The sequence below is a fragment of the Sabethes cyaneus genome, chromosome 3, assembly GCF_943734655.1.
Source record: "Sabethes cyaneus chromosome 3, idSabCyanKW18_F2, whole genome shotgun sequence".
NCBI lineage: Eukaryota > Metazoa > Arthropoda > Insecta > Diptera > Culicidae > Sabethes > Sabethes cyaneus.
The window spans coordinates 152,707,878-152,724,489 of NC_071355.1; the positions used below are offsets into that span (position 1 = coordinate 152,707,878).

A 16,612-nucleotide genomic window follows, 5' to 3' on the forward strand; every position below is an offset into this window, starting at 1 on the left:
TCTAATTCTTATTAGGCTTTTTACTTTCTAGTTAAGAAAATGTCGATTCCTGCGAAGGAAAAATGTAAATTCTGCCAATTTGTTTGCCATCTTCATTCATGAATGTGTGCTAGCTTTTTTCGCAGCTGATGTTTTCTCTGGCGGTTAATTCTCTTTCGCTCTCTGGTTCGTTGTATGAAATGCCAGCTGTGGAAGAAGTAAGCAAAATGCTCACAGCTGAATTTGGTTCACATCGCATAGTAACAGAGACATCGCATATAATAGCGAGAGAAATTCATATGTGAGTTCGGCGCTTTTGATCAAAGTTGAAATTTCTTGTGCATGAAATCTCATTGAGTTTTTTGCTGCTATGAATCTTTCAACACTGTACTGGGTTATTGCCATGATTTGAGAGAAGGAGAAGCTTCCAGAGCAATGAAAGGAACGAGTTGTTTGTCACATCTACTTAAAGCCATCCAATCCGAAGCCATACAAAATGCCCACGAATCACAAAAGCAAAGCCTTAGGCTTAAACTATCTTTCTAGGACGTGACCCTTTTTTATGGACAGATTTCACAGCTGGCTATTTGAGTACAGGACAATTACGGGGCTAGTGCAATAATTCTACTGACACTGTCTAGTAGTACTTAGGAGTGTACTGTTCGACATTGCTTAGGAGTGATCCGGCGAGCGGGCATCGAAACGAGAGGCACGATTTTCATTAAAAGTCAAAGTAGGAAAAGGCGCAAAGAAGACAAAAAAGGTACCTCGTACGAATGGTAACCATTGACGGCGACAAATTAGAAGTGATAGATGAGTGCGTGCATTTGAGATTGCCAGATTACTAGTAACCGCAGACTATGACACTACTAAGAAGATCCAGCGGCGCATTCAAGCACGAAATCGGGACAACTTTGCTCTTCGCAAAACGCTACGATCAAGGAGCATGCGCAGCCGTACGAAGCTGACAATGTATAAAACCTTCATTAGACTGGTAGTTCTTTTTGTATTTGAAGTTGTGACGTTACTCACGGAGGACATACGCGGTCTTGCACCGTGTTCTAGCGGAATATGCTGTGGACGATATTTGGAGGCGAATGAATCGCGAGTTATTATATGCACTACTTCAATATAGCATTACTTTCTCTTCTTTATAGATTTAATCAACAATGGAATGCAGTTTTGAACCAAAATTTACTTTAAATTATGATACATCGTCAATAAAATAATCGTCCCATTAATTTGATTAGCATTTGCGCAATTATTTTTCTAAGTCGCGCCAGGCAGCTACTCAGATATAATCACTTTGCTGCGCTTTTAAATAATTGGTTAACCTAACAAGATCTCGATTGAGTCTCGCTGCGTTCGCTACAATATAATAATCTGCTTCAAACTACCTAGAGATCGTTAAATCTCTTTAATAATCTTTACAACATTGCAAAGTTGGCATATTATTTTACTCAAATTTTTTTAAATTATCATTTTTTAAACTAAAATTGTCATTGGCTTAGGTTTCAATGAACCAACTACACAGTTCATGTAGCACTGACTAGAAGGCGATTGCTGCCCCTTTCCGAACGAGAGAAAGGCAAACAAACTAAATTGTGTCAAAAGGCGAACCGTTTCGATGGCAGCTTTTTTGTTGCCGGTGTTGCCTCTGAGGGACATTCGACCCTGAAGGCGGGAAAAATTGCAACCGGGCGCATTTTTTGAATGGGCGATAAACTTCAGGAACGAACAAAAAATAAACTGCCGCCGACATGCACGACAGAATGTCCCTGGGGGCACGTCTGTTTGATTTGTCGAATTGGATTGTTAGTGTTCGGTGCAGGTAGGTTTCTGCAGATTTTAAAATCGGTTTCGACGACCAGAACTGAGTGGAATGATATACTAGTAATGATATTGTCTAGTATTTCACTGATTACTTGAAGAAAATCAAGAAAGTGGTTGATGTTATGATTAACTCTAATAATGATTTTTGCATGTTTATTTCTGTTCCTATTGCAATACCCAATTTCGAACAAACCTGAACTTCAGTTATCGAAGTTATCTAAATCGTCTACTTTTTGAATATTTCTGTTTACTAAAAAAAAATGATTGGGATTGGGTTCTTACCTTGATTGTAGCAGTTTCATTATCTGGCTGGGTGACCATTGATGGTCTACCGAGTAAAAAGAGCGATTCAATGACACTGAAATCTTTTTTATACCTTGGTTACTAACCTGCTCCTAGTTTGACCAAGTAAACCTGATTTCAAATGTTGAATTTCCTGTTGTAAACGTTCATTTTCAGCTTCTAAGTAATCAACCTAGAGTGTAAAAAGAGAAATTCTAGTTTATTTGAGAAATTATTGCATCCCTCAGGAGAAACATAGCTTATTATCTGTTATAATCGTTCTGAACTTAAAAAAAAAACAATTATAATTACACGGAGCTTTACTACCTATTTCACGTGTTAAAAATTGTTTCAAGAAAAATAAATATTGTATTTTGTTGAGTGCGATCAAAAAAATATTTGTGCTTTCAATTGGTTAGAAACAACTTACACTCTCCAGCTCGAATTCCAAATCGTCAATTGCGGCATACGCCCCGGTTAGATCTTGCTGCAGCCGGTCACACCTGCTTTGCAGATCTTGACATCGTTTCTCCAGCTCTTCATTCCTGCCAATATCGGAGACCTTTCCTGCAACGATTTATAAATCCGCAATTACCTGCTAAATAATTCATGATCAGACTTGAGTTATAGGCGGAAACAGATAATGCATTTAATTCATCGGTGGCGTTGAGCCACCGCGCAGAAAAAAAGCACAACAAAAATAGCGCGAAGTCGCGACCCATGAGTGCTGCCGTCGGTCGCGCGTCGGTGGACGGGAGCGCGGGTGGGGCTTTCTCGCAGCGGGTCCAATAGTTTCTGATACACCGATTCGCACGTGTAAGTGGCCCTCTAAAACGGTTGATGTCATGCTGGCCGACGCGTTCTCTTTTGACCCGATTTTGGCGATTCGCTTTTATTTTGCGATCACTTGACCGACCGTTGAAGGGTGCTCTGGAATTAATTGCGATTTGGCAGCTCCGATTGGATTTTTATTTTCAATATGGTTGCGACGGAGCTTTTGGGAAAATTAATGAAATATGACAGCCAAGCTTTGATTCAAGCGGAGGCTAATAAGGATCAAACTAGGGTGTTAATGAGGTAATTTCACGATCACAAATCAGCTTTATGACAGAACAACAACATGGACCTTGATATCCATTAGGTTGTTAGGTTGCTAGGTTCCATCTTAAGGTTGGTTTAAAATATGTGATGTTTCGGTATAGCTTTAACTGCCATCATATCAAATTAGACAGACCTAAAGGTTACAGGTAGCTATAGACGACCTGATTGGTTAATCATGCTGGGAGAGTCAATGTTGACCGATAAATAATATATTCCAACCAGTTATTAGATACGCTAGTAATGATGTATTTGTATTGGGTCCCTGTGAAGAGTTATGGTGAATATTATGCGTATTTTTTTAAAAAGCCTCGCCAGTAATTTAAACTAAATTATTTCGAAACCCTACCCCAAATTCTATTCTTACTTTAGGAAAATATATTGCTACAATCTACTCACCTATTATTTCCACTGGTACACGGGAAACTCTTCTGGTAGCCTCCACCGATTTTAAACTGTGCCGAAGCACTTTCACTTCCTCACGCTGTTGGCTGTACTGTCCCAAGAGTCTGCTGTAATGTTCTTTGTGCTTTTGGTTGGCTGCGTAAAGTTGTTCCTTCACCGTGGTTTGCTGCTCCAGTTCCATTTTGTACTTAACGCAAAATTCGGTTGCTTTACTGTATGATTTTTGCAATGGAACGAACTCCTCTTTTAGAGCTTGATTTTCATTTTCCAACTGTTGAAGACGACCTTCCACTATCGTTTACATCGGATAAACTTTAAATAAAATGCATAAATTTTACATGTTCCTACCTACACGCATCGTTTTCGCTGATTAGTTGTTTTATTTTTCTATTCAATCGTAGAATATCCTCTTCGCCAGGCTCCATAGCTGAAAAGAATGTCAATGATCGAAAAAATCACAATATTTTGTGCTAGTCTTTTGGTTTATGTAAAACCAAATGTAAATGTTTATGTATATCACGAAGAATTTGCTTAACTAATTCGTACATGTTCATATCATCATCGCTTTTCCTTCAACGCAACTGATAAGATAAACGTTTACCGACATCTTCCGTTAAAGAGATGCAAAATAATAGCATACAAGTTTTGATGCAAGTTTCTGTGAAATATAGCTTGGGTGAATTGATAAATTATGTTACACAATAAATGACATAGTACTTACTCTTACTCTGCTTATTTGAATCTAACTGAATTGTATTATATTAGTGTTTAAATAATATATTTCAAATTGTTTCACATTATAAATAAGATAACTGTTTGGTAGGCGATGGCACTTTCATTAATACATTACATTCGGATACTCGGTCTTAGGCTATTCGTGACCAATTCGTTGACCGTCTCGACATACGCAAGTCGGCTTTAATCTGGTCGAGCCATCTAGCACGTATGACCCTTTATTCCTGGTGCCGGTGGGGTTCTTGAAATGTATTGTATTTGGAGACTTTAATTTGTACCGCAAAATGACATTGTGTCACAGTTAAACATAATAAAACATTCAAATTTCAAGTATGTTTTTAGATTTCTTGTGGCAAAATTCACATTCAGTAGACGTTGCTATGAGTTTTTGTTCAAAATTCAACCCCCCAAAAGACTTTTTAAAATTGTCGAATGGATTGGGCCGAAGGGCCATGCTTGAACTTTAGAAAACAAAAATGTTCACAAAAATTCCGACGACGAAACTTTTCCGATTTGCTCAGGCTTGGCCTATTTAAAAACAATGTTTGATGAATAGAGTGTCGTGGAACAAAATTTTAATAAAAGTGCTAAGAAATTTTCTCATCAAGTAAAAACTCCAAAAAAGTCGATCTGTCTTACGGTATTTTTGGAATAGTTTTTGTTAGTTGCTAGTTTGTAGTCTTTTGGTGGTAAATTTTTTACAACAGCTGTTTTCCAATCAGGTTTATTTGTTCAGGTTCATGAGTGGTAGTTTATCAGTCCGTATTTCATTTTCGTATAATAGGAAAGCGGGTCCATATTTTGTGAGTTTGATGAATCCAAAGTCTTTTTGAAAACGTCTTAGGCGTGTGGATCAATAGATTTTGAATCAGAAAAACCCATCGCAAGTTGCATAGAATCACTCGTCTCGTAGTCTCGTACCTTTCGTTCAAAAATGGCTAGTGTACGTATGTCTTCCGTAAGCAAAGTAACTATCTCAAATCCGTAGACTAACGGTTTGATTAAGTTTTTTTTTCGGCTGGACGCCCATAAGAAGCGAACAGTGATCAATGAGGATCTGCAAGCAATCGGAGCTTCCAAACGACGTGTGTCAATAATTATGGCTTATGAGACCTTCTAAAAACCAAAGCGAGAATTATGGTTGGTGGGTCAACTCCGCCTGCAAATGACGAATCTCTTTAGAGGCTACGGCTACTGAGAACCATATCTGAGGGTCCAAAGCCCCTAAAAGGAGGATAGTTTTAATAGCTGTTCTTCTTCTTCTTCAGCAGCATAGAACCGGGGTGGCTCGTGCTGTTTCAAGCACTCGTCTCCATTCAACTCGGTCTTGGGCCACTCGTCGCCAATTTCCTAGTCGTCTCAGAAGTCGCAAATCGCTTTCGACCTGGTCGAGCTATCGTGCACGTTGGGCCCCTGTTTCTGGTGCCGGTGGGGTTATTGAAGAGTATTTTCGTCGCACAGTCGGCCGGCATCCTTACGACGTGTCCGGCCCACCGTAGCCTGCTAACTTTCGCTAGATGTACGATGGGAGTCTCCCCAAGCAGTGCCTGTAGCTCGTGATTCATACGCCTCCGCCACTCTCCGCTTTCAGTTTGTACTCCGCCAAATATCGTCCGCAGCACTTTCCGCTCAAACACGGCAAGGGCGCGTATGTCCTCCGTATGCAGCGTCACGGCTTCAAGTCCATAAAGAACTACCGGTCTAATAATGGTTTTGTACATTGTTAGCTTCGTGCGGCGGCGTATGCTTCCTGATCGTAGCGTTTTACGAAGGGCAAAGTAGGCCCGATTTCCCGCTTGGAAGCGCCGCTGGGTCTCCTCCCTAGTGTTGTTGTCCGCGGTCACCAGCGATCCTAAATACACGAGCTCTTCTACCACTTCTAGTTCGTCGCCGTCAACGGTTACTGTCCGTGGGAGGCCCGCATTTGTTTCCTTTGAGCTTCTTCCTTTCATGTATTTGGTCTTCGACGCATTTATTTTTAGCCCAATTCTCCTAGACTCCGCTTTCAGTCTGGCGTAGATTGCCTCCGCCGTCGCAAAGTCCCTGGCAATGATATCGAAGTCATCTGCAAAGCCTAGAAGTTGGTTACTCTTGGTAAAAATCTTGCCTCTCGTTTCGATGCCCGCTCGTCGGATCACCTCCTCAAGAGCGATGTTGAACAGCATGTAGGATAGACCGTCACCTTGTCTCAACCCTCGCCGCGTCTCGAAGGGACTCGAGAGTGTCCCAGAGATGCGTACGAAACACATCACTTGATCCAATGTAGCTCTAATCAGTCGCGTCAGTTTGTCCGGGAAACCGTATTCGTGCATTATCTGCCATAGCTTGTCTCGATCGACTGTATCGTATGCTGCTTTGAAATCAATAAAGATGTGATGCGTGGGCACGTTGTACTCCCGACATTTCTGCAAGATCTGTCGAATGGTAAAAATTTGGTCCATAGTTGCGCGAGCCCCCATGAAACCCGCCTGATAATGCCCTACGAAACCTTGTGCTATCGGTGACAGCCGGCGTAACAGGATCTGGAAGAGTACCTTGTAGGCGGCGTTTACCAGCGTAATACCACGATAGTTGCAGCAGTCTAGCCGATCGCCCTTTTTGTAGATGGGACAAACCACTCCTTTCATCCATTCCTCCGGTAGCTTTTCCTCCTCCCAAATCCTCGAAATAACCCAGTGTAGAGCCTTTGCTAGCGTTTCTCCGTCATGTTTATAAAGCTCTGCCGGTAGGCGGTCCTTCCCAGCGGCTTTATTGGTCTTCAGCAACCTGATTTCTCGTTTGACTTCTTGGAGATCAGGTGCTAGGACATCACTATCTTCCATGGGCGCTCCTAGGTTAATTTCCGTTCCGCCTCCTTCTGCGACTTCGCCATTGAGGTGTTCATCGAAGAACTGCTTCCACCTGTCGACCACCTCGCGCTCGTTTGTAATTAGATTCCCTCCCTCGTCCCTACACATGTCAGGTTTTGGTATGTAGCCCTTCCGAGTTTGGTTCACCTTCTCATAAAACTTGCGCGTGTCATTAGCTCGGAATAGTTGTTCTAATTCTTCACGAGCTGTTATCCATGGCTATTACGTAAAGACTTGTTTGGATAAACCCCTAATCCTAGATGTGACGCGACCCGTGCCGAGGGATGAATGGTGGAGTGGGTTCTATAAATACTCTGTCGCAACGGAGCACTGATGCAGTGGACCATTTCTTACCGAGTATCCTCTCTCTGTCAAAAAACAAAGAAACGTTGGAGGTGGAGAGTAGTATAGGGGAGGAACTGGACCTAAACGATGCGCTAGCAGAGGTTCAGTCCTGTTCCTCAGACAGACGAAGATGTGGCTTTTACTCTCCATTCATGGGTCCAGATTCACTCTGCCGAATCTCTGACTGTGTGCTGAAGGGTGAGCTGAAACAATGGGAGAGCCGAACAGACATGGCCAATTGGACGGCTGTACAATCGTTCAATCAAAAAAAATTATAACGCCGAGTATTGAGGTTACTCAAAAGTTGCTGAGTCTCAATAAGACAGATCTCAGCATGCTTACCGGTCTTGTAACAGGACATTGTTCGAGTAAATATCATCTTCGGAATCTCGGTTTCGTACAAGGTGATATCGTCGCCTGTGTAATGCCGAGAGCGAAACCTCGGAACACTTGCTCTGCAATTGTGGAACACTAATAGGACGCAGACTGTAGTACCTCAAAATAGGAAGATCGGGTTTGCGTCTCCGATCAGAGTAGTTTTAAACCAAGTTATCCTGATTGGCACCTGTCTAGCTCCAGCTACCAGCCAATCACTTCCTCACTAAGTAATAGGTAAGCTTGAAGCGTACAGTAAGAGAAGTAAACGGGTAAACAAGTAAACATATCACAATTGTTCAAAACACTGGACGCAGTGGTAAGAGTACCCAACAGAAGAGGATGGTTGGTGGGGCGCAAGAGAGTAGTGTATGGAACCGAACGATAAATCATCCATTTATGCGCCAAAACCAGCATTCAGAAGGTATCTAAATCTAAATGGATAGGCTAGGCAGGAATGCCTGGCAACTATGCTGTTAAAATGGTGTCTGCGTCGAATCTGGTTTGAACGTTACGAACAGGGACGCAGCGAGCTTGGTCGCTAGATCAGATCGAGCAAACATTTACGCACATTGAATGTTCCAGGAAAACTGGATCGAATAGTGCGTTTATGATTTTTATTGTTTGTTTTTGCATCGGTTTCAGCATCCGTCAATGTCAAAATCAGTTGACGTTGAACTCAGACCTGCGCAGTCACGATGTTTTTAGCCCCATTCAGAATTTGGCCAGAGGCATTGAAAGCAGCATGCAAAGCCAGCCGGCTCGATTCGCATGCATGGTAGAAACATAAACATTCCTTAGAAAGGTTCTCGAAATACCAAAACATTGCTGCTGCCGAGGGGGTGGTACGGGGTGCGACTATGTTTCTTATAACAGTTTGCTGGAGTTTGCGCCATGCGACGTAAACATTTGTCTTCTATCCCATTCTGGCGACCAGCGCGCATTCAGAAATATCCTTTTTCATTGGCTTCTGCAAAAAAATGCTATCGGTAGCCTTGCTACAAAGGAAGTTTACCGAGTTATATCATACATTTCGTGCGGGTAAGTCACGTCAAAACAGTGTTCTTCTTTTCATAAATATGGCCGTCCGCATGATTGCAGCATATTTCGCGAAGGAAAATTATTTTTCAAAGTGAAAATGTGTACTTGTTGAGTTTATTAGTTTCGCGGTAGTAACCGTAGATTGAACAAATTTGTTAGGTCAAGTGGAATTGTGATAGCAAAATAGTTTTCGTTTCGATACATGTTTGCGTGTGGCTCTCCTACGCCCATTTTCGCAGGATAAAGGCAGCAGAGCTCCCTAAGGAACCGTTACATTAAGGTGAATAATTAGACTGTCTGTATCAGTTTCTTGGAAAGAATTAGTGTGCATGTAATAATCAATATTTATGTGCCTTCCGACGGAAACGAGATTGCTGTGAGTGTGTTGCGAAAGTTGTTTTTACTTCCATATCGTTCATTCCGATCAATTAAATATTCATCTATTTTTATTCTTACATCAAGGCTCAATCAAATGAAAATCAAGGACTTTAAGGCCCGAGCAGTTTTAAACCAATCGCTTAATATTAAATTAAACCTGAAAGAAAAAAAGACGTAACAATAAAAAAATACGATTATGTAAACTAGTAGCAAGTATCCAGCATCCATCTTCCGGCAACATTCCCTAACGATTTTATCATTCGGCACACAATTTCAATTTTGCAGTTTTGATGCTGGATACGACACAATTGGAAATCAAAACTGCATTAAACATTTCATATGCTAATTTTTGCGCGCCTACGAGAATAGGTGGAATTAAACCATGACCTACATTTCGGATTCGAGATCGAAGAACCGATGCGAAAAAAATATGTTATTTTCCGCATGATAAGGTTCGATGTTTTCTGTTTCGGGCATTAAAATGTTCGGACAAGATACGGTTATGTTCTGCATCCAGGTATATAAGTAGGTGTATGTATATAGGTACAGATATAGGTATATCATTGAATTATTTCACCACTTGCATATAGCATGCTTTTTTTGGGGACTGAAGAAAATGATTTCGTAATCAATTACTGATCATAGAAGGCAGTGATTTTGAAGTCAATTTTTTGTTTATAACACTAACGCCAAACAGGTAGTGAAAACTCGTGTTTGGTTTTATTTATATTATAAACCGTGCTGTAGTGCGTTTTAGCAGATCTGTTTCCTGAATTCTAGTCTTCCAAAGGTAAAAATGGTTGATTTAAACCAGGAAGTTGTTAGATCATTCACGGGTTTTCTATAATCATGTAACTTGAAATGATTTTTGCAAAATCGGAGGCATCGGAATTTTTCCAAAACAAACAGGTTAGTGGCTAGAAAATATCAGCCATTATGAGATATCTCGATTTGATTCCCGGTCAAACCGAAAAAAATGTTGGCTGGAAATTTTCTTGACTAGCACTGAGGTACATTGTATCGTTGTAGGTACTTATGTACCCAAAAACATGCAAAGCGTGCAGTTAAAAGGTATCAAATCATTAGTAATGAAGAGTAGCAGATTTTTCTTAGATTGTTGAGAACATTTTATTGCATTTTCATTTTCAAAATTTTTTTCCCACGATGCATAATTCAAGGGTAATAAACATAACTAGGGTAAGGAACCGATCAGTCAGGACTCGCTTATTTTAATCAGTTGAGAATAAATGCAGTAGGGTAAGGGATCTAGTTCTCGACCCTTTGCTAGTCTTCGTACCACTGCTGAAACATTCATTAAATAAATTCCTAAGGAAAAGGTAGAAATAAGCTATTGTTTAGGGTATTGCCAAGATTGTTATTTTGCTAGAGATACCCCCGCCAAAATTTGGATCTATATGTCCAAAGAATCCAATTTTTTAAACTGGAACTGGAGTTCGAGTGTTTTCTTTTCGCCTAGTGAAAACAGATATGGAATCAAAATTTCCATATATTTATATTAGGACGCTGAATTCATGCAATATGTTATTTTATAACGAAAAGGCAATATTTCTGCCAAATTTTCTTTTGTTGCAGTAAATATTTGGTTTTAATGCTGTAATTAAAGACGTTTAAAAAAGTACGAAAATTGAAACGCGAAACTATATTTGTTATTTGTTATTTGTTATTTGTTTGAGTACCGTCAAACGGGGTAACTTGCAACAGCGGGGTAATATGCAACAACGCTATATCGATCCAATTTACTGTACTTATTGATCTGTTACTTAAATTTTTAATCTATATCAGTCACTGAATCTTGTTGTTAACAGTTCAAAGAAGCCTTAAATACTGTTATGTTGATTTTCTGCTGTTTTGGTGATTTTTAAAAAATCCCACAAGATGGTGTCAAATTCATAGTCAATTTTTCGTCAGTAAAATATTTGTGTCGCTCACAGGCACTTCAAAGAATCCTAACATACATTTTTTATAGTAAAATAAACAATAAGGAAACAGAATAACTGATTTATGATGACTAGTTTTATTTATCTTACTTATTACTACGTTATTCGTAAAACAAGTACTTAAACGGGGTAACTTGCAACAGCTGGTAGATATAAAAAGCTGTGTTACGTTACCTTCAAGAGGCACGTTATCATTTAACTTGGCATCAAACAATACTAAAGCACACATGAAGAGTGTAAGATACTTTCGGTAAGTCGGAAATATGCCAGTTTTACTCTGGATATACTGAAAATGGCCATAGAAGAGGCCCAAACGAAAATAACCTTACTGAGAGAATCGATCAGCAATATGACAGTGTCTAATTACGATCACTCGTAACGTAATGAACGTTTACATATTCCGTAAACGAGATATCGATAATTTTTAACTCTCTCGCTTCACTTCATGACGCGATTTTGCATAGTGGATATACGACGTATAATGTGTTATTACACAACTCCCACTTCCCTCAGTGCGTTACGTAATATGTGAATGGTCCTTAAAGAAGGCAGCTCTATCGGATTCAGACAAGGAATATCAACTGCATGAATAATATAAAACGTTATTTATGTAATTTTCGTTACGGGGCTCATACTTTTTTTCACCAACGTGACATTGGACATTTATGCGTATATTCATAGCAAAAGCATTAAAGTAAACCAAGTCGGGTTATCATTTGCATATTCAAGTCAAAAGAAACTCATACAAATCTTTAAATTCGCTCAATTTCCAAAAAAAAATTTCTTGTTGCAAGTTACCCCGTTTAAGGGATTACTAGTAACAAATTAGTTAAAAAATTCTACCACAGCCAATATTGATCGCATATTTTTATTCAATATGTGAAATTGTTCTATGGTAGACCTAATAACTTTGTATTAATTAAATGTCCTCAAATGTACCACAGATAAGTTTTCACTTGCACTCATAGTTGAGAACTGTTGCAAGTTACCCCGTTTGACGGTACTTCATCTGACTATAAATTCTCTACATGAATAAAGTTGATTACAGATTACAGTAAATTAGATCTTCTTACCTTTTGCGCGAATAAGTGCAACGGCATACCGAAGTCAAATAGTTCTTCGACTTTTGAGAACAACCTAATGCATTCCGTAATCGGTTCATTAGCTCCAAACGCGGTCCGATGAAACGGTATTTGCAGCAAGCCAGTTGAGCGTAATGTCCGTTGCGATGCCCGAAAGTTAAGCATAGATAGCAATTTTGGAGAATCAATTTCGCCGTTGATAAGTTTAGCCACGAATATAGCCTGATGCATTTTACGCCTGCGTTCGAGTGTATCGAGGTCAAGTAGACGACATCTATTCGGGTAAGGTGGCAGGTTATCAGGATGCCGCCATGGGAGATGTCGTAGAGCCAGCCGAATAAACCTACGTTGCACACGTTCGATCTGTAGGTTCGAAGTAAGATGACTGGGGGACCAAACCAAATTACAGCTCTCAAGTAGCGGACGAACCAAAGCGCAATATAATGATTTCAGGCAGTAAACATCTCTAAAGTTCCGTCCAATCTTAGCAATAAATCCAAGTTGTCGGGTCGCCTTGTTGTTGTTGTTTTGGTTTATTAGGACTTGTTAAGCGACTTTTCATTCGAATCCTCGATACTATATGTATTCTAGATTTTGACCGGTCGAAACAGCCTGCTGTGTGCTTTCAAAGCCGCTTGATTCATTTTTCGACCCATTGTCCAAAAGATTCCACATAGCACTTGTTTTGCATAAAATTTGTCAGTAGGGTATGTTGCTGCTTCGTCATAATTGCCTATTCCCGTCCTATCCAACACAAATTATTAAAAATATCAGCATTTTTATGACACACAATGCAAAACTAGTTGTTCCCTAATATTTTAGTTTATTGTCTATCATACGCGATCAATCAAAGTGAGCTGTGATATTGATCTCATGCTTTTTATCATTAAAGAAGTAAATTTCTTAAATTTTTTCGTGCGACGAAGAAGAAAATGACGACTAATCGTTTTAACTTCCGTCATTCATAAATGAAAATAACTCACGCAAGGCATGGCCGTTATTCTACAGCCGGGAAAACTTGCCTGACCAGCAGAAATTTTTGCAGAATAACATTTGTCATGCCGTCCTACACAAAACATGCCTGCTAATTTCACAAACATTGTTGTGATTTTTAGTTCAGACGATGAAAAATTTTGATGAATGGATTTTAAAACGGTACGACGAATTTAAGAAATAAAGTCAGTTGCGTAATTTCAATAAAATATGCTTTAATAATCGCTTTTCAGTGATTTCAAAAATTTACGGATCGCAAGGTAAGTGTGTTTTAGTCAAATCAGCACAAGAACTTTTGGAGTATTTATTAAATCCATCCAAAAAATGATGAAAATTAGAATGGCTTTACTTACTACGACGGAAATTAGAAATAAACCCTATTAAATAATACCAAACAAGACGATTTCAAGTTATATTATAGCTTGCTACTGCTACATTTTACATGCCACCAAATATACGCATATATACAGTAAAGATTTGTATAACGCGATGGGTGATGCTGTACGCCCACCGCGATATCTCAGCCACCAATTAAGTTGATTTTGGGTAGTTGACTAGGTTATTGTCAACTTTATTGGTTAAAAAATTAAAATCAACTTTATTGGTTAATGCACAACTGAGATATCGCGATGGGCGTACAGCACCACCCACCACATTATACCAATCTTTACTGTACATGAAAGCTTCTACCCAGAAAACAGTTTCCAAAAGAGCTTTCAATTTATGCCGCAGTCAAGCATTACTGTACTCCTAAATCGATAATTTGTTTGAGCTTATTTTAGAAATTTCAAACTATTTTGCGACCTGCACCATCACCTATATTTTGTACAAAAAATAAGATGATCTGGAAAATATCGATCTCCGGTATGCAAAGGAGGAAATTTCCGCCTACTTTGAAAATACATGACTTTGTACTTGGGTCGAATATTAGAACCCGCAAGGGTCGAAAACTAAAACAAGGGGTCGAAATCGAGCCCAACGGAATATTGAATTGAAACGAGAAAATGTGTTTAAAAAATACATCGTACACTTATTTTTCCTTTTGAATATTACCTGAATATACATTCTTCTCTACTATCCTATCATATTTTGGAAAAAACAGCGCTATTTGGACGATATATTGCATTTTGTTAGCCATGCGTTGGTTTCATAGGTCGAATTATAGTGCCCTTCCTCTATTTTGTTCATATTTTCAGAATTTTTTGGTAAGAACATCATCAGGATTCACTGAACCATAGATGTAATTCATACAATACACACTGTGTTTTCGGCAAGAAATATTATAAATTAAATATTGTTGCCAGAAAACTTACATTTTTTGACCTGCTGAACCTCAAAGCAAAGCAAAGCAAAGCCTAGGTGCTACATTCCGTTATCGAGGGCCCTATTCTCACAGTCACCTTACCTAAATTTTTTGGGTGAGAGCACAATTTGCGATTCTCACTGTCACCTAGGTGACTCCGCTCACTTAGGTGACTGTACAAATCAAACGGGAAGCTGTTAGGTGAGGTGACTGTGAGAATACGGCCCGTGAGAGAAGTAAGGTGAGGTGAAGTGACTGTGAGAATAGGGCCCCGAAACTTGACCTTCTGTTTTTATACGACAGCGACTTCGCAGCCAGCTGTTAGAGTGCAGGAAAATGGCAGGGCCAGTTGCTACGATCCTATTGACTCAAACAGCCTCTCCCAGTCGAGATTCGAACATACGATGACTGGCTTATTAGGCCAGCGTCATACCTCGGAGCCAACTGGGAGAAACCTGCTGAACCTCACTGCTAAGTAATCCATCATAGTTGTGAACATTGGTTACAACACTTCTAAAAGTCAAGCACTCAATTTTCACATAGCATATTGTTCAGTAGACTTTGTATATAATCTAAAGTTTTGATACCATACAAAAGTCTTCTTATTTTGTAATAAAATTGAACATAAAATCTAAGTAATCGGAAGCTTTAAGGTTAAAAACGATTAGAATTTTAGTAGAATAAAGCGAAAAATCTTCCTAACTTAACTCGAATTAGAATTGCTTAAGAAAGTACTTTGGTGTTCAAAATGCATTTCGACTGACTAAAATTAGTTCTAGTGCCTAAATTTTTAAATTTTTAAACAGAAGTTTATCTTAAAAGTAGTGACTTTCAGTGGTAACAACTTGAAGAACTAAAGTTAACAAAAAGAATGATATGATTGATAGGTTCCCTACCCTAACGGAAACTAATTTTCTATTTCTGCTCACAATTCAGATTGCGATTTTCCATATTTTGCCTTTATCGCGGCAATCGTAGTTATTTATGAGAATGATTGATTTTTTCCGCTTCACCGAGAGAAATCAACCTTCTCCATGAATAATTCTAAACTAAGGTGCTGAATGCCGGCTTTATTCACGAAGCTAGTTCTTCAGAAGGTATTGTGATGAGTCTTGAGCTGGTAGTGTATAAGTGGACTTCAGTAAACAATGGAGGGTGTGTTTATCAACAACTGTGAGTGGCTGAGATTGATAAAGTTATTCAAATCTGTATTGATGATCCACGAGCATTTCTATTTTCATAGCTAGTTCGTTTGTTATTAAATTTACTAGAATAGTACGTATGGAATCGTATCACAAATGAATCAATTTTAAGTTTTGATTGTGTTTGATTGAAAGTCGAAACATGGTAAATTGTAGTATGTTGGACACAACTTTTATCAGCTGCGGGTGCAGCTTGGCATCAAGTGTAAAAATAATAGTATATAAAGTATTCATAGCTTTTTGTTATTGTTGTAGTGGTTTGATTTGGTTGGCAGTTGCAAACAGCGAATATTTCATTCTCCAACCGAATTTTTATCAGAATCGTTGGGAAAACGGAATGCAAAACGGATTAAACACGCTAGATCAGTATAAATAAATCAGATTTATGTGCATTGTCTTCATAAGCAAATGATGTCTTGTCGATTAGGGCATTTGAACCATTTTTTATTTGCACGTCGTGCAAACTAGTGGGGTTTAAATTAAAATTGTGAAGATTAAAATCGGTCAGTCGAACGGGAGACGAATTGCTGATTGTTCAGTTAAAACACATTCAACATAATTCAAAAAATCAATTAACATTACTTTTACCGCAATATGTTAACAACAAACAAATTTTATCAGAGTACTTTAAAACGGTCACACCTTGGTGTATTTCTTTTTAAAGAATCGTTTATTTATTATTGGGTTCTACACTGTGTTGAGATATACGCTTTCAACCGTTGCGGGAAGCTAATCACGGTGGCCGCAAGTTCAT

At 39.1% G+C, this 16,612-nt stretch overlaps 1 protein-coding gene across 1 annotated transcript; it reads right to left on the reverse strand.

Annotated features, from left to right (window-relative positions):
• Positions 1–1,464: 1,464 nt before the first annotated feature.
• On the reverse strand, positions 1,465–4,022 carry LOC128740286 (paramyosin). The gene is made up of 6 exons (XM_053835825.1): positions 3,950–4,022; positions 3,592–3,888; positions 2,525–2,661; positions 2,202–2,287; positions 2,095–2,140; positions 1,465–1,653 (listed from the first exon to the last, which is right to left on the reverse strand). The coding sequence occupies exons 1-6, from the start codon at positions 4,020–4,022 to the stop codon at positions 1,465–1,467; spliced, it is 828 nt and encodes a 275-aa protein (XP_053691800.1).
• Positions 4,023–16,612: the final 12,590 nt, after the last annotated feature.